General features: G+C 44.5%; 1 protein-coding gene across 1 annotated transcript in view; it reads left to right on the top strand.

The window, feature by feature from the left end:
- The window catches only part of LOC311125712 (uncharacterized protein), a gene marked incomplete at both ends in the record, with an annotated part of 51,697 nt that extends 30,188 nt beyond the window's left edge, over positions 1-21,509 (top strand). The window contains 11 exons of the mRNA XM_084199743.1: positions 11,234-11,413; positions 11,867-11,935; positions 12,070-12,202; positions 13,090-13,268; positions 13,486-13,535; positions 15,060-15,102; positions 16,928-16,993; positions 17,333-17,410; positions 19,819-20,138; positions 20,484-20,535; positions 21,315-21,509. Of these exons, the coding sequence (XP_084055869.1) occupies positions 11,234-11,413; positions 11,867-11,935; positions 12,070-12,202; positions 13,090-13,268; positions 13,486-13,535; positions 15,060-15,102; positions 16,928-16,993; positions 17,333-17,410; positions 19,819-20,138; positions 20,484-20,535; positions 21,315-21,509 (1,365 nt within the window). The remainder of the gene's footprint in view (positions 1-11,233; positions 11,414-11,866; positions 11,936-12,069; positions 12,203-13,089; positions 13,269-13,485; positions 13,536-15,059; positions 15,103-16,927; positions 16,994-17,332; positions 17,411-19,818; positions 20,139-20,483; positions 20,536-21,314) is intronic.
- Between the last annotated feature and the right edge of the window lie 412 nt (positions 21,510-21,921).

Raw genomic sequence — 21,921 nt, 5'->3', positions numbered from 1 at the left:
CCATCTCTATTATGAAGCATGGTGGTGGCAGTATCATGCTATGGGTATGCTTTTCAGCAGCAGGGACTGGGAGACTGGTAAGGATAGATGGAACAATGAATGGAGCCAAATGCAGGCAAATCCTTGATGAGAACCTGCTTCAGAGTGCAAAATACCTTGGACTGGGGCAAAGATGTACATTCCAACAGGACTATGACCCCGAGCATACAGCCAATGGTGGAATGGCTTCAGAACAAGAATGTGAAAGTCATTGATTGGCCCAGCCAAAGCCCAAACTTGAATCCCATTGAAAATCTGTAGAAAGACTTGAAGATTGCTGTTCACTGTCCCCATCTAACTTAATTGAACTTGAGAAAATCTGCAAGAAAGAATGGGAGAAAATCCCCAAATCCAGATGTGCAAAGCTGATACAGACATACCCAAGACGACTCAAAGCTGTAATCGCCGCCAAAGGTGCTTCTACAAAGTATTGACTTAAAGGTGTGAAGACTTATGTAAATGAGATATTTCTGTATTTCATTTTCAATAAAATGGGTTATTGTGTGTAGATGGGTGAGATTTTTTTTATTAAATACTTTTGGAATTCAGGCTGTAACACAACAATTGTGGAATAAGTCAAGGGGTATGAAAACGTTCTGAAGGCACTGTAGATGATTGGGGTTATGACTCTGTCCATTTATAAACATCCAGTCATTTCAAACTGGAAATTCAGATAAGCCTAATAGTCCCTGGTGTAGAATGACCAAACGGTTGGGGTTTGGACCAGGTTGTTAGGTGACTGGGACAATGTTTGCTTGTTTTGGAGTTGGATAAACGCAGTCTGAAGTTTCCTAATATTTCATACACTGGAAACCCCCCTCCTTGGAGCCAAAGCAAAAGCCAATTCCTCATTGTTTGATCTGAAATATTAAGGGAGAAACAAAACAAATGCAGTTTTGATAGAAAACACACAAAGCCTGAGGCTATTTATCAAAACCATAGTTTCCCCTCATTTCTGGCCAACCTCTTTGTCTCTGGCGGCTGCTGGCAGTGTGTGCATATTGTAACACCCTGGCTCTGGGACTCTATATGTTGAGCCAGGGTGTGTTCTTTCTATGTGGTGTATTTCTATGTTGGGAGTTCTAGTTTGTTTATTTCTATGTTGGCCTGAGTGACTCCCAATCAGAGGCAACGAGTGTCAGCTGTTGGCTGGTTGTCTCTGATTGGGAGCCATATTTAAACTGTCTGTTTTTCCCTTTGTGTTGGTGGGTTCTTGTTCCGTGTTGGTCTATGTTACCTAGGACGTTACGAGTCGTTTGTTGTTTTTGTTTACTGTCCGTGTTTATCGCTAATGATAAATAAACATGTTCGTTCATCACGCTGCGCCTTGGTCCTCCTCTCTTAACGACGATCGTGACAGAAGAACCCACCATACAAGGACCAAGCAGCGTGTCCAGGAGCAGGCAGACTGGACATGGGAGGAAGCGCCGGGAAAGGAGATGGAGAGGTTGGCGATGGCCCAGGTGGGCAAATCGTGGTCCTGGGAGGACATGCTCGGGGGCAAAGGGCCATGGGCTAGGATTAAGGCCCTGGCGAGAGAGGAGCAGCGGCGTCAGCAGTGTCATCGTCGGACGGACGAGAGGCAACCCCAAAAAATTTTTTTGGGGGGGCACACGGCATGGGCGGCTGGGCAGCAGGAGGCTGCCACAGGGCGATTTGGAGAGGAGGCCACCGGGTTTGGGGGGCCAGAAGGCAGGTTGGCGGAGCCTAGATGGAGAGCAGAGCCAACTCCCCGTACTCAGGCATGGCAGCATGAGACTGGTCAGGTTCCGGGGTATGCGGAGCTGCGTACTGTGCCACGAGTGGTCCGGCATAGTCCGGTACGTCCTGTGCGAGCACCCCGCACGTGTTGTGCGAAGGTGGGCATGCAGCCAGGACGGAGTGTGCCGGCTCAGCGCTCGTGGCCTCCAGTGCCTCTCCTCGGTCCCGGATATCCTGCGCCAGTGTCACGTGCTGTTATGCCAGTACGGGTACACAGCCCTGTACGTCCTGTGCTGATGCCTCACACAGAGTGTGTGAAGGTAGGCATTCAGCCAGGACGGGTTGTGGCAGCTCTTCACTCCAGGTCTCCTATCCATCTCGCCAGCCCGGTCCGGCCTGTCCCTGCTCCACGCACCAAGCCTACGGTGTGCGTCGCCAGCCCGGTCCGGCCTGTCCCTGCTCCTCGCACCAAGCCTACGGTGTGCGTCGCCAGCCCGGTCCGGCCTGTCCCTGCTCCTCGCACCAAGCCTACGGTGTGCGTCGCCAGCCCGGTCCGGCCTGTCCCTGCTCCACGCACCAAGCCTACGGTGTGCGTCGCCAGCCCGGTCCGGCCTGTCCCTGCTCCTCGCACCAAGCCTACGGTGTGCGTCGCCAGCCCGGTCCGGCCTGTCCCTGCTCCTCGCACCAAGCCTACGGTGTGCGTCGCCAGCCCGGTCCGGCCTGTCCCTGCTCCACGCACCAAGCCTACGGTGTGCGTCGCCAGCCCGGTCCGGCCTGTCCCTGCTCCTCGCACCAAGCCTACGGTGTGCGTCGCCAGCCCGGTCCGGCCTGTTCCTACTCCACGCACCAAGCCAGGGGTGCGCATCGTCAGCCTGGTCCGGCCCGTTCCTACTCCACGCACCAAGCCAGGGGTGCGAGTCGTCAGCCCGGTTCGGCCCGTTCCTACCCCACGCACCAAGCCAGGGGTGCGAGTCGTCAGCCCGGTCCACCCCCCCGCACCAAGCCAGGGGTGCGCGTCGTCAGTCCAGCACAACCCGTGCCCTTGTCACCGGTGCCTGGTAAGGTACCGGTCAACTGCTCCACTACGGAGCTGAAGCTAACCGCTCCTGCTACGTCCAGTTCGGCTCCAGCCAGCGGGGCCAGACCGGACCAGGGGCGCTATGGGGGGTTTAATGGAGTGTGGTGGGCAAGGCCGGAGCCAGAACCGCCGCCGAGGAGGAATGCCCACCCAGCCCTCCCCTGTTTTGCTCTAGTTGAGGCGCGGTCGCAGTCCGCGCCTTTAGGGGGGGGTACTGTAACACCCTGGCTCTGGGACTCTATATGTTGAGCCAGGGTGTGTTCTTTCTATGTGGTGTATTTCTATGTTGGGAGTTCTAGTTTGTTTATTTCTATGTTGGCCTGAGTGACTCCCAATCAGAGGCAACGAGTGTCAGCTGTTGGCTGGTTGTCTCTGATTGGGAGCCATATTTAAACTGTCTGTTTTTCCCTTTGTGTTGGTGGGTTCTTGTTCCGTGTTGGTCTATGTTACCTAGGACGTTACGAATCGTTTGTTGTTTTTGTTTACTGTCCGTGTTTATCGCTAATGATAAATAAACATGTTCGTTCATCACGCTGCGCCTTGGTCCTCCTCTCTTAACGACGATCGTGACACATATTTCTTTTTTCAAAAGCATGTTCCACAATTTCAACTTAACTTTTTAGTTTGCAAAATGCACATACAGCACAATGAAGTAAAATATGTGACTAACCGGCTTGATTCAGTCTTAAGTAGCAACATTTGAAATTGTGTTTTTTACATTGGATAAAAGTAGAGACTCAGAGTTAGAAAATGGTTTATCATAACTACAGTTGAGGAACAATGGGAAAATAGTTCTGCTTTGAAAGTTGATCAACTTGTAACCCCACTTTTGAGAAAATGGCCCTTGAATGTTTTGGTGTACCTACTGGAGAGCTCTTCTTTGTCTACACCCATTCAACATCGTTCACACCCTCTTAAGCCTTAGCCCCACCCATCTTTTTAAGGATTCACATGTGATGCCATGTGCTAAACAGAGTGAGTACGGTAGTGTACTAAACAGCCAAAGATTAAAGGCTTGTTTATACTACATCTTTTGACATGTCTGTAGACAGTTGTCGCAGTGACATCATGAACATTCTATTGTTGTCCGACATCAAACTTGTTATTGTCGTTATGTAAATGTAAATGTTATGAAAAAGTATAACCACAAAAATGACAGGCTACATGACATCAGAAGCCTGATGGTCCAAAATAGCAAATATACTTCTCCCATGGGCAAAGAAACTCAAATGGGGTGATTATATTAATTAATAGTAATTTCGATTCGAATGTGCAAATTGTCCAAATAGATACGCAAGGTAGATGGATTATTTTAAATATGTTATTGGACCATAAACAGATATGGCTCATTAACCTTTACGGACCAAATAATGATGATCCACACTTCTTTGACAATATATATAATAAATTATCAACCCTGCAAGCAATTCAAGACAATATTATTATGGTGGGGGATTATAATACCGTTTTAAATAGCTCAATGGACAGTAAAGGAAATCACACCACAAACAATCACCCACATGCTCTTAAGGAAATCGTGAATGTCATGGATACATTAGAACTAGTAGATATATGGAGGCTCAAATACCCTGATAATAATATAATAATAATATAATATGCCATTTAGCAGACGCTTTTATCCAAAGCGACTTACAGTCATGCGTGCATACATTTTTTTTGTGTATGGGTGGTCCCGGGGATCGAACCCACTACCTTGGCGTTACAAGCGCCGTGCTCTACCAGCTGAGCTACAGAGGACCATCTAGTGAGATATACATGGCGGAGACTCAGTCAAGCTAGTCGTCTTGACTTCTTTCTTATCTCATTCTCGTTGGTACCAAAAGTTTAAAAAGTGTTGATAGGGGACAGAATGCGTTCGGACCATCATATAATTGGCATATACATTACTCTTACTGAATTTCCACGTGGGCGAGGATATTGGAAATTTATTCAAAGCCTATTGGATGATAATTTATTTTTAACTATGACAAAGGAATTTATAACTGACTTTTTCCGACATAACATAGGTACAGCAAATCCCCTTATTGTATGGGACGCCTTTAAATGTGCCTTTAGAGGCCATGCAATTCAGTACTCATCTCGAAAACAAAAGCAATTTAGGTCAAAATGGTTTATACTAACAAAGGAAATAGAAAGTCTAACAGAACAGATAGATGGCAATAAAAACTGTAACATAGAGGCTCAGAATAAATTAGAGGAAAAACTAAAAGAAATTGAGAAACTTATTCAAGAAAGATCAAGTGTAATATATTATAAAAATAAAGCAAACTGGATGGAAAATGGGGGAAAATGCACCAAATTCTTTTTTAATCTTCAACATAGGAATGCTACCAAAAATAATTTAATGAAACTGGTTACAATTGATGGAGTCACCCATGATTCACCAAATTATATTTTGAAGGAGGAAACAAAATACTTTAAGCATATGTTTTCGTTTCAGTCGCCTCCATCTCCTCTAACTGAAGCTAATTGTAGAGATTTTTTCTCTATTGATAATGTAAAATTAACAGCCATACAGAAAGACTCATGTGAAGGTGAAATTACAGAGGAGGAACTTCTGGATGCAATTAAAGACTTTAAGTCCGGGAAAACTCCAGGGTTGGATGGCATACCAGTCGAGGTATACCAAACCTTTTTTTATATACTAAGAGGACCGTTATTAGCATGTTTTAACCACTCCTATGTAAATGGTAGATTATCTGACACTCAAGAAGAAGGTCTGATCTCATTATTACTGAAACAGGATACAAGTGGAAAATATAAAGATCCAGTCCATTTAAAAAATTGGAGGCCCCTTACACTTCAATGTTGTGCTGCAAAAATTCTAGCAAAATGTATAGCACATAGAATTAAAAAGGTATTGTCGGATATTATTCATTCTAATCAGACAGGTTTTTTACATGGAAGATACATTGGAGATAATATAAGGCAAGTATTGGAAACAATAGAACACTATGGAAAATATGGGAAACCAGGCCTGCTATTCATAGCAGACTTCGAAAAGGCATTTGATAAAGTACGACTGGGGTTTATATATAAATGCCTGGAGCATTTCAGTTTTGGAGAATCTCTTATAAAATGGATCAAAATCATGTATAGTAACCCTAGGTGTAAAATAGTAAATAATGGCTATTTCTCAGAAAATGTTAAACTGTCAAGAGGAGTGAATCAAGGTTGTCCACTATCGGCATATCTATTTATTGTGGCCATCGAGATGTTAGCTATTAAAATCAGATCCAACAATAATATCAGGGGATTAGAAATCCAGGGCTTAAAAACAAAGGTGTCATTGTACGCTGATGATTAATGTTTCCTTTTAAATCCACAACTAGAATCCCTCCACAGCCTCATAGAGGATCTAGATACATTTTCTAACCACTCTGGATTACAACCAAATTATGACAAATGTACTATATTATGTATTGGATCACTAAAAAATACAATTTTTACATTACCATGTAGTTTACCAATAAAATGGTCTGATGGTGATGTGGATATTCTTGGAATACATATCCCAAAGGAAATAAATGATCTCACTTCAATACATTTTAATAGAAAGTTAGCAAAAATAGATAAGATCTTGTTACCATGGAAAGGTGGGTACCTGTCAATTTGTGGAAAAATCACCCTGATTAACTCTTTATCCCAGTTTACCTATTTGCTTATGGTCTTGCCTACGCCTAGCGAACAGTTTTTTAAATTATATGAGAAAAAAATATTCAATTTTATTTGGATCAGCAAGCCAGACAAAATTAAACGGGCCAATTTATATAATGAATATGAATTCGGAGTACAGAAATTATTAAATATTAAAGCATTAGACCTATCACTAAAAGCTTCAGTCATACAAAAGTTATACTTAAATCCGAACTGGTTCTCTAGCAAATTAGTAAGATTGTCTCACCCAATGTTCAAGAATGGCCTTTTTCCATTTATTCAGATTACAACCTCTCACTTTCAGTTATTTGAAAAGGAAATAATCTCCCAAATATCACTATTTCTAAAACAAGCCATAGAAAGTTGGTTGCAATTTCAATTTAAACCTCCAGAAACGACAAAACATATAATGCAACAAATATTGTGGTTGAACTCAAATATACTAATTGAAAAAAAAACATTTTTTGGACAAAATGTTTAAAAAAGGTATAATCTTCTTAAATGATATCATCGGTAGAACTGGTGGAGTTATGTCGCACATGCAGCTAACAAAAACATGGAAATGTCTGCTCTACCCAAAATTACAACCAAATAATTGCAGCCTTACCGCAAAAATGGAAGAGGAAAGTGGAAGGGGGAGAAAGTAAGGAACTTGTCTGTCGGCCTTGCATTAAAGAACATAATTGGTTAAGAAAAACTGTGATAAATAAAAAAGTATACCAGTTTCATTTAAGGACCAAAGGATTGACAGCCGTCCCATATAGATTGCAAAATAGTTGGGAAGAGATTTTTGATGTACCGATCCCATGGCATAGTGTTTATGAACTGATACGCATAATGACACCGGATTCAAAACTTAGAATCTTTCAATTTAAATTATTATATAAAATTCTTGCTACCAATAGAATGTTATTTATATGGGGGATACAATCTTCCCAGCTCTGTAGATTTTGCTGCGAAGAGACAGAATCATTAGATCATTTGTTTTGGTACTGTCCATTTGTAGCTTGTTTTTGGACATAGGTCCAGGAATGGCTAAAGGATTGCAATATTTACCTGGAGTGTCACGCCCTGGCTCTGGGGACTATTATATGTTGAGCCAGGGTGTGTAGGTTTCATTGTTTAGTTTTCTAGGTTTGTGTTCTAGTTTGTGTATATCTATGTTGGCCAGGGTGGTTCCCAATCAGAGGAAGCTGTTGCTTGTTGTCTCTGATTGGGGACCATACTTAGGCAGCCTGTTTGGCACTGTTATTTTGTGGGATCTTGTTCCGTATGGTTTTGTGTTTAACCCAGGACTTCACGTTTCGTTTGTTGTTTTGTTCGTGTGGTGTACTTCAATAAAAGTATGTACGCTTACCACGCTGCGCCTTGGTCCGCTTTTCATAACGTTCGTGACATGGAGCTAACCTTGCAGATAGCATTACTGGGTGATCTGAAAAGTCATAGTCAATCGATCAATAATATAATAATACTTTTAGCAAAAATTGTTATTTTCAATTCACAATCTGTAGAAACAATGAGAATAGAAAGGTTCAGAATTTTATCACAGTACAGTTGAAAAATATATGGCAAATAGAAATCCTATATGGATGGTGTTAAGAGATAGATGGGAGGTGTTGAATGGAGTTGAAGGATGGGACTAATAACAACTAACAACAACTAATAACAAGATAACTAATAATGTGAGCATACTGTGTCCATAATAAATAATAAGTACAGTGGGGAGAATAAGTATTTGATACACTGCCGATTTTGCAGGTTTTCCTACTTACAAAGCATGTAGAGGTCTGTAATTTTTATCATAGGTACACTTCAACTGTGAGAGATGGAATCTAAAACAAAAATCCAGAAAATCACATTGTATGATTTTTAAGTAATTAATTTGCATTTTATTGCATGACATAAGGATTTGATACATCAGAAAAGCAGAACTTAATATTTGGTACAGAAACCTTTGTTTGCAATTACAGAGATCATACGTTTCCTGTAGGTCTTGACCAGGTTTGCACACACTCCTCCATACAGACCTTCTCCAGATCCTTCAGGTTTCGGGGCTGTCGCTGGGCAATACGGACTTTCAGCTCCCTCCAAAGATTTTCTATTGGGTTCAGGTCTGGAGACTGGCTAGGCCACTCCAGGACCTTGAGATGCTTCTTACGGAGCCACTCCTTAGTTGCCCTGGCTGTGTGTTTCGGGTCGTTGTCATGCTGGAAGACCCAGCCACGACCCACCTTCAATGCTCTTACTGAGGGAAGGAGGTTGTTGGCCAAGATCTCGCGATACATGGCCCCATCCATCCTCCCCTCAATACGGTGCAGTCGTCCTGTCCCCTTTGCAGAAAAGCATCCCCAAAGAATGATGTTTCCACCTCCATGCTTCACGGTTGGAATGGTGTTCTTGGGGTTGTACTCATCCTTCTTCTTCCTCCAAACACGGCAAGTGGAGTTTAGACCAAAAAGCTATATTTTTGTCTCATCAGACCACATGACCTTCTCCCATTCCTCCTCTGGATCATCCAGATGGTCATTGGCAAACTTCAGACGGGCCTGGACATGCGCTGGCTTGAGCAGGGGGACCTTGCGTGCGCTGCAGGATTTTAATCCATGACGGCGTAGTGTGTTACTAATGGTTTTCTTTGAGACTGTGGTCCCAGCTCTCTTTAGGTCATTGACCAGGTCCTGCCGTGTAGTTCTGGGCTGATCCCTCACCTTCCTCATGATCATTGATGCTCAACGAGGTGAGATCTTGCATGGAGGCAAAGACCGAGGGTGATTGACCGTCATCTTGAACTTCTTCCATTTTCTAATAATTGCGCCAACAGTTGTTGCCTTCTCACCAAGCTGCTTGCCTATTGCCCTGTAGCCCATCCCAGCCTTGTGCAGGTCTACAATTTTATCCCTGATGTCCTTACACAGCTCTCTGGTCTTGGCCATTGTGGAGAGGTTGGAGTCTGTTTGATTGAGTGTGTGGACAGGTGTCTTTTATACAGGTAACGAGTTCAAACAGGTGCAGTTAATACAGGTAATGAGTGGAGAACAGGAGGGCTTCTTAAAGAAAAACTAACAGGTCTGTGAGAGCCGAAATTCTTACTGGTTGGTAGGTGATCAAATACTTCTGTCATGCAATAAAATGGAAATTAATTACTTAAAAATCATACAATGTTATTTTCTGGATTTTTGTTTTAGATTCCGTCTCTCACCATTGAAGTGTGATAAAAAATTATAGACCTCTACATGCTTTGTAAGTAGGAAAACCTGCAAAATCGGCAGTGTATCAAATACTTGTTCTCCCCACTGTAGGTTGTAGGTTGGGAGCTTTTGTGAAAGAGCACAGTTAGAAAGATATGCATATAGAAGCAAACCGGATGGACATCATGAAAATGATCGGAGAGGTTGAGAGTAGAAGTTCGGGAGAAAAAACAAACAAAATATAATTATTATCAAATTGACTGTGTCCATAAAATGTATATAGTAAGTATAAGCTGGAAGTAGAGGCCTAAGCATTGTTGTTCACTAGTTTACACCAATTAGGGAAAGGGTGGTGGGGTTGGGAAGTAATAAAGGGGATTTTTTTTTTTTAAAGGATATGTATATGTATGTGTGTATGTATGTGTATATATGTATGTGTATGTATGTATATATGTATATATATAAAAACATGGGGGATTGGAAGTGATGCAGACAATTACATTGATGGAAGTTACAATCTATCTGCAATGTTAAAATGATCTACCCCCTTGAAAAAAAAAAAACATTACTAGCAATGCAAATGGATTTCTGAGATTAAAATAATATCACTACACAGATCACACACGTAACGTTAGCTAGCGAGCCAGCCAGCCAGCTAACATTAGCTAGCTAGCTAACAGTACGATTTAACTTGCTATTAAATTATTTTCTGACATAATTAGAAACGTATAATATCTGAGAATGCAGCTAGCTAGACTCTCTTACCCGTAAACATGGATGGACGCGTTAGAAAGGATTACCTACACATTCTGAGCAGCTCATGTTAGACAGAAGCGTGCTACATAGCAGACCAATCCGAACTCATCTCTCTGCATGTCCAGCCCATCCATTATCTCAGCCAATCATGGCTAGCAGGAAGGTTCCTGTCTTTTTCCGTGGCTAAACCAACTAGGCTCATAATAAATAATAAAAATCTTCCTATTTACAGATGGCATACAAGTTTGTTTTTAAGGCATTGAAAGTTTACATGTTCCAGAAGGCATTTCTGCCCCAAAAACGCATTTTGATAAAAAAGTAATGTTTATGTTCAAATGCCTCTCCTGTGACGTGCGACATAAGTCTAGTTTCCTGAAACGAGTCACACCCCAAGCTTCAGTCCCTGTTTACTACCAGTAAACACCAGTGAAACCAGAACCAGTACTGTGTGTGTGTGCTTGGGTGGGTGGGTGCGTGGGTGGGTGGGTGCGTGGGTACGTGTGTGTGTGTGTGTCTGCAATCGATTATTGTGATGTATCATCCAACAAAACAATTTGGGCCGTAACATAAACACAAGCCCTCTGTTTGCAAATTAGCTTCTTGTTCACATTGTATATGTAAACAAAGCCAGTCGTAGAACTGTCATTGGTCCAATTCAAAGCCTACTCTGTCTGTATCTGTAGTCTAGGAGGAAAGGCATACATTGTGCCCAGTGTGTGTGTGTGTGCGTGTGTGTGTGTGCATGTGTGTGTGCCCACCATGCTGACTACTGTATACTCTCCTCTCCCCCCAGTGAGACGTCAGAACATGAAGGTGAGGATCAACGCTACAGGTGACACCATCGTGATGAAGTTTGTCCGTCCCAACGGTGACACCAAGCTGGAGGGCTACATCTTGGGCTACGGCAGCAGTATGTTCTCTAAACAGTTCATCCAACTCCCAGAGAACGGACTGCCCTACGAGACCGAGATCGGTGAGCCGTTTGTGTGTGTGTGTTTTGTATGTTATGTATGATTGCATGATTATGCCCCATGAACTGTGAATGATGCCATGCAGGTCTTCCATAGGAATAAAAATATTTGAGCCTTTGAGGTAGAGTGCTCTGGCACACATGTGTTTTATCTTCACGTTTTAGTCATAGTTTGATTCTATGCATCACTGACAGAGAACACATCTGTGCAGACTCACTTTTACTCCTCCAACACCCTTACAACACACACACCTAAACACATGTAAATGCTTGCACACACACACCTCACCCTCAAGCCTCCTTTTCAAGACAGCTTTTCCTGTTCCTGTCTGGAATGTTCGGTCAGGTAACGTATGAGAACATGCAAATTCAACGCTATGGAGCGATCAACTTCAGAGACATTCATTAACAACCTTTCTTCTGCTAGCAGGGCTAAACCCTGAATCTCTCTTCCAGATGCGGAGCCCAAGTATCTGATTGCTGTCCAGCCCATCCCAGTCAACGATGTGAAGAAACAGTGCACAGGTACTGCACATGCACCAACTCTAAGTGTTACCAGTAATAATTTGATAGATTACATTGACTCTTTTCTTATTTATGCCCATTGCTTTGAATCTGACGAGGTTGACCTTTGAACTCTGACCCCTGTGACTCCCCAGGCAAGGTGAACCTGGAGAAGCCCTTGCACCTGGTGATTGGGTCCGTGACCCCCACCTCGGTGATGCTGTCCTGGGGGACCTTCCTCAAGACGCCCTACGAGGGGAACATCATGAACGACTGCCTGGAGGATGGGTGAGTTAGCACACACACACACGTAAGGACGCACAAACGTGCACGCTCAGCAGAGTGAGCCAGTGAGGGGGTTATGGGTACACAGCCCACGTCCCAGCCCGCCTACAGAGGTTCATGTTGTTCCCATTCCAGTGCTGGTTCGTCATGTTGCTCTCTGTCTACAGAGACACAGGGCAGTAAGGGTGCTCAGATGGGCCAAAAAGCACACAGCGAGTCCCACCACACTAAGGAGATTATTTTCACAGCTTGAGAAAAACAAAGACGTATTTCACTCAAACTCACACTTACGGTATGTCATACACAACAGACAGCGTTAAACATCTGGTATAACTGCAACACATTGTTCCCCCAGGGAGGCAGTAGAGGGAGGGCACAGGTGTTTAGTAGTGGTGGAGTGATCCTCATCCTACACATCAACCAACTGTACTTCTCTAAACTTCCCCTCTTCTCTCTCAGTGGAGAGAGGAGCTTTGGAAAACCCATTGGAAAGCTTGACCTCACCCTGCTCTGCTCACAGCCCACTCTAAAGTCCCTACTGGCTTTTTAAATACTATAATGTCGCACACGACCCTGGCCTGCACAGCACTTCTCAACCAGGAAACTAGAACTTACAGCTCTGCATTCATGGCAGTCACTGACACTCATGGCAGTCACTGACACAAAATGGTGGACAGACTGTCACAGCTCATAACAAGCCATTGTGTTACAAATTAGTCCCTAGAAACTGTGCCATCAGGCTGTAATATCCATGTTACTACACAATGTCTGACATTTCTATTCAATTCTATGTTTGTTGACACAGTCACTACACAATACACAATGTTCTAAAACTACTGATGAAAATGTGTGATAATGAACAATGTTGTGTTCTGTCTGTGTTGACACAGGCACTACACGGTGCGTTACCGTGAGAGGAACAGGAAGTGGACTCAACAGATGTGCCCTACCAGCGACATGGTCATCGACAACCTGAAGCCCAACACGGCCTATGAGTTCGGTGTCCAACCCAACAACAAGGAACGCAGCGGAGTGTGGAGCAAGCCAGTCATCCACAATACCAACATGGGTACGTCACTTAAACCCTTCCTCTCTTTCCTTCCATGGTGCATCGTTCAAATCATTCCCCCTTCAAACTCATCCCAAAATGGATGCAGCACTGAGTCTGTCAGTATCTTACACATATCACATGTTTTCTATATATATTCCTTATGGTCCAATACCAGTAACATGTATTCTACTAGTTCCAGTTAATCATTATTTTTGTGTTGTGGTTGTCTTTTCAGAGAAGGCCATGCAGAAACCTTACAGACCAAGGACCCCTCTGACGCCTGTGGTACGTCCTGCACTCATTACTCTTGCTTTAGTGAATGTGCATTGTTTCTGCGGTGAGAGTGCTGTAGAAAGTTTGTGGTTTACCTTAGTAAGTCTGTAATGTGCTTTTGTGCTCTAGTCTGTAGTGTGCTCTAAACTGTAGTGTGCTCTAGTATGTAGTGTGCTCTAATCTGTAGTGTGCTCTATCTAATCTGTAGTGTGGTCTAGTCTGTAGTGTGCTCTAATATGTAGTGTGGTCTAGTCTGTAGTGTGCTCTAATATGTAGTGTGCTCTAGTCTGTAGTGTTCTCTAATCTGTAGTGTGTGCTAATCTGTAGTGTGCTCTAATCTGTAGTGTGCACTAATCTGTAGTGTGCTCTAATCTGTAGTGTGCTCTAATCTGTAGTGTGCTCTAATCTGTAGTGTGCTCTAGTCTGTAGTGTGCTCTAATCTGTAGTGTGCTCTAATCTGTAGTGTGCTCTAGTCTGTAGTGTGCTCTAATCTGTAGTGTGCTCTGATCTGTAGTGTGCTCTAGTCTGTAGTGTGCTCTAGTCTGTAGTGTGCTCTAATCTGTAGTGTGCTCTAGTCTGTAGTGTGCTCTAATCTGTAGTGCTCTTTAGTCTGTAGTGTGGTCTAGTCTGTAGTGTGCTCTAATCTGTAGTGTGCTCTAATATGTAGTGTGCTCTAATCTGTAATGTGCTCTAATCTGTAGTGTGTTCTAGTCTGTAGGTTGCTCTAATCTGTTGTGTGCTCTAATCTGTAGTGTGCTCTAGTCTGTAGTGTGCTCTAATCTGTAGTGTGCTCTAATCTGTAGTGTGCTCTAGTCTGTAGTGTGCTCTAGTCTGTAGTGTGCTCTAATCTGTAGTGCGCTCTAGTCTGTAGTGTGGTCTAGTCTGTAGTGTGCTCTAATCTGTAGTGTGCTCTAATCTGTAGTGTGCTCTAATCTGTAGTATGCTCTAGTCTGTAGTGTGCTCTAATCTGTAGTGTGCTCTAATCTGTAATGTGCTCTAATCTGTTGTGTGCTCTAATCTGTAGTGTGCTCTAGTCTGTAGTGAGCTCCAATCTGTAGTGTGCTCTAGTCTGTAGTGTGCTCTAATCTGTAGTGTGCTCTAATCTGTAGTGTGCTCTAGTCTGTAGTGTGCTCTAGTCTGTAGTGTGCTCTAGTCTGTAGTGTGCTCTAATCTGTAGTGCACTCTAGTCTGTAGTGTGCTATAGTCTGTCTTTAGTAGGTCTACAGTGTAATATTAGAGATGCATGGAGCTTCTTTCTTTCCATCCTGCTCCTTAGTGGAAAAAAGCAAAATGAGCAGCTAGCCATAGCCAAGACCAGTAGATAGGACCATAGCCAGATAAGGAGGAGAGGAGAGGAGAGAGACAGACACTGACTGGATTGAGTGAAGTAAATGAGTGAAGTAGGTAGCTCTTCATATTATCATTGTTGTGTCATGTTCAGTGATCATAGGATACAGTATCATGGCTGACCTCGCTATCGTAACCCCTTCCCCCTCTCTCTCCCTCATCTTTCTCTTTCTTTCCCTCTCCTAACAGAAAACGGCCAACATGCCACGGGCCTTCTTCCCTCCTCGTCACGGTAAGCCAATAGACACACACACACACACACACACACACATACACACGCACGCACATACACACATGCTCCTGGTTTGGTCAAAGACTGTACAGGACATGATGATTTATCACTCTCCCTTCCGAAACTTCTGTTTCACCCCTCCTCACTGAACCCTGTTCTGAGGAACCAGCACTGAAATAATTTTAACAGGACGTCTGAATTACGACTCTGCCGACAGGACTTCATCATCATTAATTCCATGTTATAGTCACCTAATCTTCCTTCTGATAACCACAGGGTTTATTCCAGGTGACCAGAGAAGATGACAGCCACTGTGTACCTGTCTACTGTACACACATGTTGCCTATGATGGTAACGTTAATGTGATCAGCAAGATAAATGCTTGCTAGGGCTGTCAATGTTTTTTAAATCATCTTTGTACTTAATTTAGGCCATACAACCTGCACTGTAATACACTGAGCCCATACATACTGCACTGTAATACACTGAACCCATACATACTGCACTGTAATACACTGAACCCATACATACTGCACTGTAATACACTGAGCCCATACATACTGCACTGTAATACACTGAACCCATACATACTGCACTGTAATACACTGAACCCATACATACTGCACTGTAATACACTGAGCCCATACATACTGCACTGTAATACACTGAGCCCATACATACTGCACTGTAATACACTGAGCCCATACATACTGCACTGTAATACACTGAACCCATACATACTACACTGTAATACACTGAGCCCATACATACGGCACTGTAATACACTGAGCCCATACATACTGCACTGTAATACACTGAACCCATACATACTGCACTGTAATGCACTGAACCCACACATACTGTACTGTAATACACTGAGCCCATACATACTGCACTGTAATACACTGAACCCATACATACTGCACTGTAATACACTGAACCCACACATACTGTACTGTAATACACTGAGCCCATACATACTGCACTGTAATACACTGAACCCATACATACTGCACTGTAATACACTGAGCCCAAACACACTGCACTGTAATACACTGAGCCCATACATACTGCACTGTAATACACTGAGCCCATACATACTGCACTGTAATACACTGAGCCCATACATACTGCACAGTAATACACTGAACCCACACATACTGCACTGTAATACACTGAGCCCATACATACTGCACTGTAATACACTGAACCCTAACATACTGCACTGTAATACACTGAGCCCATACATACTGCACTGTAATACACTGAACCCATACTGCACTGTAATACACTGAGCCCCTACATACTGCACTGTAATACACTGAACCCTTACATACTGCACTGTAATACACTGAGCCCATTCATACTGCACTGTAATACACTGATCCCAAACATACTGCACTGTAATACACTGAGCCCAAACATACTGCACTGTAATACACTGAGCCCATACATACTGCACTGTAATACACTGAAGCCATACATACTGCACTGTAATACCCTGAGCCCATACGTACTGCACTGTAATACACTGAGCCCATACATACTGCACTGTAATACACTGAGCCCATACATACGACACTGTAATACAATGAACCCACACATACTGCATTGTAATACACTGAACCATACATACTGCACTGTAATACACTGAGCCCATACATACTGCACTGTAATACACTAAACCCATACATACTCTACTGTAATACAATGAACAGAGCCAATACACTGGGAATGTAATTCCTCCTCACAGCAGCCACATTGGGAAACTCCAGGCTGGCAAAGTGATGATAGCTGTTGATGTTTGTCCCCTCCTTCTGTTTAGCTGTCCATAACAGGAGCCAGGGCAGAACCCTCTTCAGGACCCCTATGGCTCCAAGGACCACCTTCGGTAATGAGCCATGCAACTATGTCCCATGATCTCTCCTTCTTGACCTTATTCCTTCTAGACCTTATTCCTTCTTGACCTTATTCCTTCTTGACCTTATTCCTTCTTGACCTTATTCCTTTTAGACCTTATTCCTTCTTGACCTTATTCCTTCTTGACCTTATTCCTTCTTGACCTTATTCCTTCTTGACCTTGAAGTCTTTTTCAATCTTACACTTTTCATGTCTCTTTCTTTTCCTCAGGAAAGCATTGACACCATTTCACCATTTATATCCTGTAGTAGGACATCACGTTTCTCTCCACAGATTGTGTGTTGTTCTTAAAGTTTGTTATGTTCCTCAGCGCCAACCTCAGCCAATAGACAGCACTTCCTGTCCTCTCCAAGACCCACAATGCCTATGATGCAGAACGAGCCAACCGGTAAACAAACAGACACTTTACTCCCTGACAAGACAGGACGGCTTAACAGTCAGTCAGCTTGGCTGCAGCCAATGAAAGGCTGGGTGGGTGGATGCTATTTCAGAGGGATTTTCTTTTATGATTGGCTGCATGAGTAATTTGGCATGCACTAAGTACAGTAAGTAGAAAGCCCCTCATCCGGATCTCTGGAGAAGATGGCTAAAAGTTCTAATACTGCCTCAGACAATTGGTCCCCATGGAGGCGGAGGTAGGTTGCCACGGCAGCATGGCCTAGCCACGTGGTTGGTTGGTCCAGGTGAGAACGACCTTTGAACTTTTGAGCACGTTGCATAAGCGCTGCTTGTTCACTCAGTGTGTTTCTCGTCAGTCACGTCCCACAAACAAGTAAATCGTCTTTCTCGCTCTTCCTCTATCTGTGTCTCACTTCTTTACTCTCTGTCCATCCAGTTGTCCATGTTTCCATCAGCATCTTATACCATATGTATCCCACATCTGTTGATTTCAAGACTTTTAAAACATTCTACACACAACTGTTAATTTAGAATCATTATTTTAACCCATGGTGCTTTGCTTTCAGCAAGTTTCTGTCTTGAAGGTGTTTTGTCCAGTCTGCATGATAAAGTACCATATTACAGTCTAGAACAGTGGTATTCAAAGTCGGGGTTACGACCCCTAGTGACCCCTACTCATTAGATTTGGGGTGGGATGGGGTTGCGAGCAATTCTTGGGGAAAAAATGGGGTCCCCAGAAATTATGCAGGAAAAAATGGGGTACCCACTGAAGAGGTTTGAATACCACTGGTCTAGAAGGTGTTCAGTCCAGTCTGCATGATAAAGTAGCATGTTACAGTGTAGAAGGTGTCCAATCCAGTCTGCATGATAAAGTAGCAACAAAAAGGATACTATGCTCTCAACATCATCCCTTAAAATATCTTAAAGAGATTATCCAGTACTTTTGTATACATTTTAGACAGCAGTTCTGAAAATAGCACTCACGAGCCTAAAGTGGTCCCGAAAATGACCTACTAAGTGAAATTTGTCCAGATATGTGCGCCACGTCATTGCTCTCTCTATTGCAGCGTTCATATGCTAGTCGGAACTAGGGAACTCTGACATTTCTGACTTGCTGATTCATTGAACGCGGCACGTGTATAACTACAACCAGTTAGCATGTCGGAAATGTCAGAGTTTCCTCGTTCCGACTAGCACCTAAAATCGGCATCTCTCTCTCTCTGCTATGTCCACTGAGCTGTTTGGCACGCCCTGCAACCTCATTGGATAATTCTGGGCAGGCCTCTTGCTAGCTGTCACTCAAATTCGAAGGGCTGAAGCTCATTGGCTAGAACTCGAATTGCTAGGGGGCTGGGCCACATGGTGGGAAAAGTAAGGAAAATGGCACGGCACAGCTTCAAGAAAACAGTGACTTTCAAACTAGGGATTTCTTAGCTAATTGAGGTGAGACAATAATTCTGCTCATATATTATGCATGTATGAACTACACAGTGACACATCCAGCCCAAAGCAGGAGGTTTAGAAAATGCTTTCTTAGTCGCCAAAGTACCGAAGCATGTCTTTAATAACAACAATACATTTATTGGTGATGTGCTTTTCACTCATTACGTTTATTGCATAACTACACCACATCCACCCCCCAAAAGCCCCTCCACCTGGCCCTAAATGTGGTAGCAGCAATATTACCTGGCCATAAACTTGAGAAGTGACACTAAAACCCTGGAATGTCATGTTCTCTACTCCTCTACAACATTCCCCTTCTTCTCTCTCTCTCTCTCTCTCTCTCTCTCTCTCTCTCTCTCTCTCTCTCTCTCCCTTTCTTTCTCTTTTCTCTCCCCATGGGAGTCGAGGTAAAGTACCTGATTGGATTGAACAATCAATTAGAGATGGTCGTTAAAATCCTAACACTAGGGGATCAACCCTAGCCCTGTTAAAACCTCATGGTTCACAGTCCTCCAAAAGCACACAGACAAATGCATTATGGACAGCAGACACTCACAGTTGTCCTTGTCCTGGTAGCCTGGTAGCTGCGTTTGTGTGTAGTAACGCGGTCTTTACACTGCAAACTGCTCCATATGGGCTCAGCTCCTTTGAAATCCAACCCTCTGTATCAACCTCATGCCAGGTAAAGGTTTATATCCGTTTTGTGCTGGTTGAGGTCCAGGATAAGCTTTCCCCAGCCCAAGTCGGAAACACGTATCAGCCTGGTTATCAGGGAGCATTGCTATCTATTCTCTATGGTTCTTTTATTTTATCTGTCAATGGATTCTATAGTTTCTCTAAGCCATTCACATTTTTCCTCTTCTTTTTCCAGTGTCAAAGACCTGTCCTTGGTGCACTGTCTGTTCTATAAGATTATATTTCTATGGCCTCAATGTTCTACTCTCCTCTCTCCAGGACGAGCAGACCAGATCAGAATTGCCTCCTCTCCCTCCGTGGACATCACCCGTAACGCCCCCACCCTCCCCCGTGCCTCCCCCACCATCCCCCGTGCCTCCCCCACCATCCCCCGTGCCTCCCCCACCTTCCCTCGGGCCTCCCCCACCCTCCCCTCCCCTCCCCTCCCATTACCCTCCCCCACCCTCCCCCATGCCTCCCCCCAGCTTATGCCCTCCCCCACCCTTCCCCTGGCCTCCGCCTCCGCCGCAGCCCCTGTGCCTAACCCCCATCGTAACGAAGAGAGACACAGGGGACCGGCCCAGGGCAGGCCCCAACAGGCCAGACCCCAACAGGCCAGACCCCAGCCCGAGCCTCAGGCCCAGCCTCAGGCCCAGCCCCAACAGGCCAGACCCCAACAGACCAAACCCCAACAGGCCAGACCCCAACAGGTCCAGCCTCAGGCCCAGCCTCAGGCCCAGCCTCAGGCCCAGCCCCAACAGACCAGACCCCAACAGGCCAGACCCCAACAGACCAGACCCCAACAGGCCAGACCCCAACAGACCAAACCCCAACAGGCCAGACCCCAACAGGTCCAGCCTCAGGCCCAGCCTCAGGCCCAGCCCCAACAGACCAGACCCCAACAGGCCAGACCCCAACAGGCCAGACCCCAGCCAGAGCCTCAGGCCCAGCCCCAACAGCCTGCTAAGGTCACCCAGAACCTACAGACCCCCAAGGGTAAAGACCCTGCTCTCTCCACTCACCTAGGCTGTAACAGAGAAATAAAAACATGTATAATGGATCATTGAGTCCGAACGTCTGATCCTCTGATAAAAAATAAAGTTCTCTCTCACACAGCTCCCAGCCAATATCAGGTGGGACAACCTCTGCCAAGACCCGCCCTCGCCACTGAGAGGGCCAATAGTAACACCCGGGGTAACGATGACACCATTTTGTCCTATCACCATCTCTGTTGTCATCCAACCTCATGAAACCCAAAGCTCTCATTGGTCACGTCTGTTCTCCATCAGTCAATTATTGTATGACCTCATAGCTTACCCATAATACTATTTTCATCAGTCCGCACACTGTTACTATTGGTTGAAGCTGTCTGTGTTGCACTCTGAACCCCTTCTCCCTCCTACAATCACATTACAACAAACTGTACACCTATACCCCTGCATCTCTCCATCACCCTTGCCTATCCATCTCATCCTTACTCCACCACACTCACCCCATCCCTGATCATTCAAACACTGGATAGTTTGGTCTCACTGGCATTAAATCATCCATCTTTCATGGAAAATAAATTTCGTATCACCATCCATTCTTTTCACTTCACTCTTCCTTTCCTTGACTTCATCTTTCATTCAACCATGTATCCACTTACTCATTCATTTGTTTTTCCATCCAGGGCTCCTACCATCTCACCTGAATGACCTTTGAACCTTGTCTCCATGGGATCGGACCCCCTCTCTCTCTAACCCCTCTTACTGCCCCTCTCTCTGTTCATATAGATACCAGCTTCCTGAGACCTTTGACCCCCACCGAGCTTCGCTCTCCTATAGGCTCTGCCATTGCCACGGCAGCCAGGAACACAACGTTGCCTCGTGGTCGCGTCTCTCTCTACTCCACCCCTAATGGCATCAGACCTCTCTCTCTACCCAGGAACAACAACACCAACTCCTCCCTCCCCTCCGTCACACAAGGGGGTAATGGAGCAATGTTTTCCTCTTCCTCCTCCTTCCCGTCTACTTCTTATATTCCTCTCTCTCTCTCTCTGTCTCTGTCTCTGTCTCTCTCTCTCTCTCTCTCTCTCTCTCTCTCTCTCTCTCTCTCTCTCTCTCTCTCTCTCTCTCTCTCTCCTCACAAATCATTCTGGGTGTCATGGGGTCTTGGTCCAGAGTGTGGGTCAGATAATGTGTAGGCTTAATAATTTCTGCCAAGGTTTTTGGATGAACATTTGCATTTGTGTGTGAGTCCAGATCGTGAGTACATCTCTCCAAAACTCCTTGTCTTTCCTCCCTCTCCCTCTCTCCCTCCCCTCATATGTCTGTAGTCTTACGCTCTGACACATCCACCCATACTCAGAGCCCTCCTCTTTGGGGTGCGTATCACGTCTGT

This window comes from Coregonus lavaretus (assembly GCF_964263955.1).
Source record: "Coregonus lavaretus genome assembly, contig: HAP1_SCAFFOLD_2403, whole genome shotgun sequence".
Classification (NCBI taxonomy): Eukaryota; Metazoa; Chordata; class Actinopteri; order Salmoniformes; family Salmonidae; genus Coregonus; species Coregonus lavaretus.
This window is presented reverse-complemented; position numbering and strand designations above follow the sequence as displayed.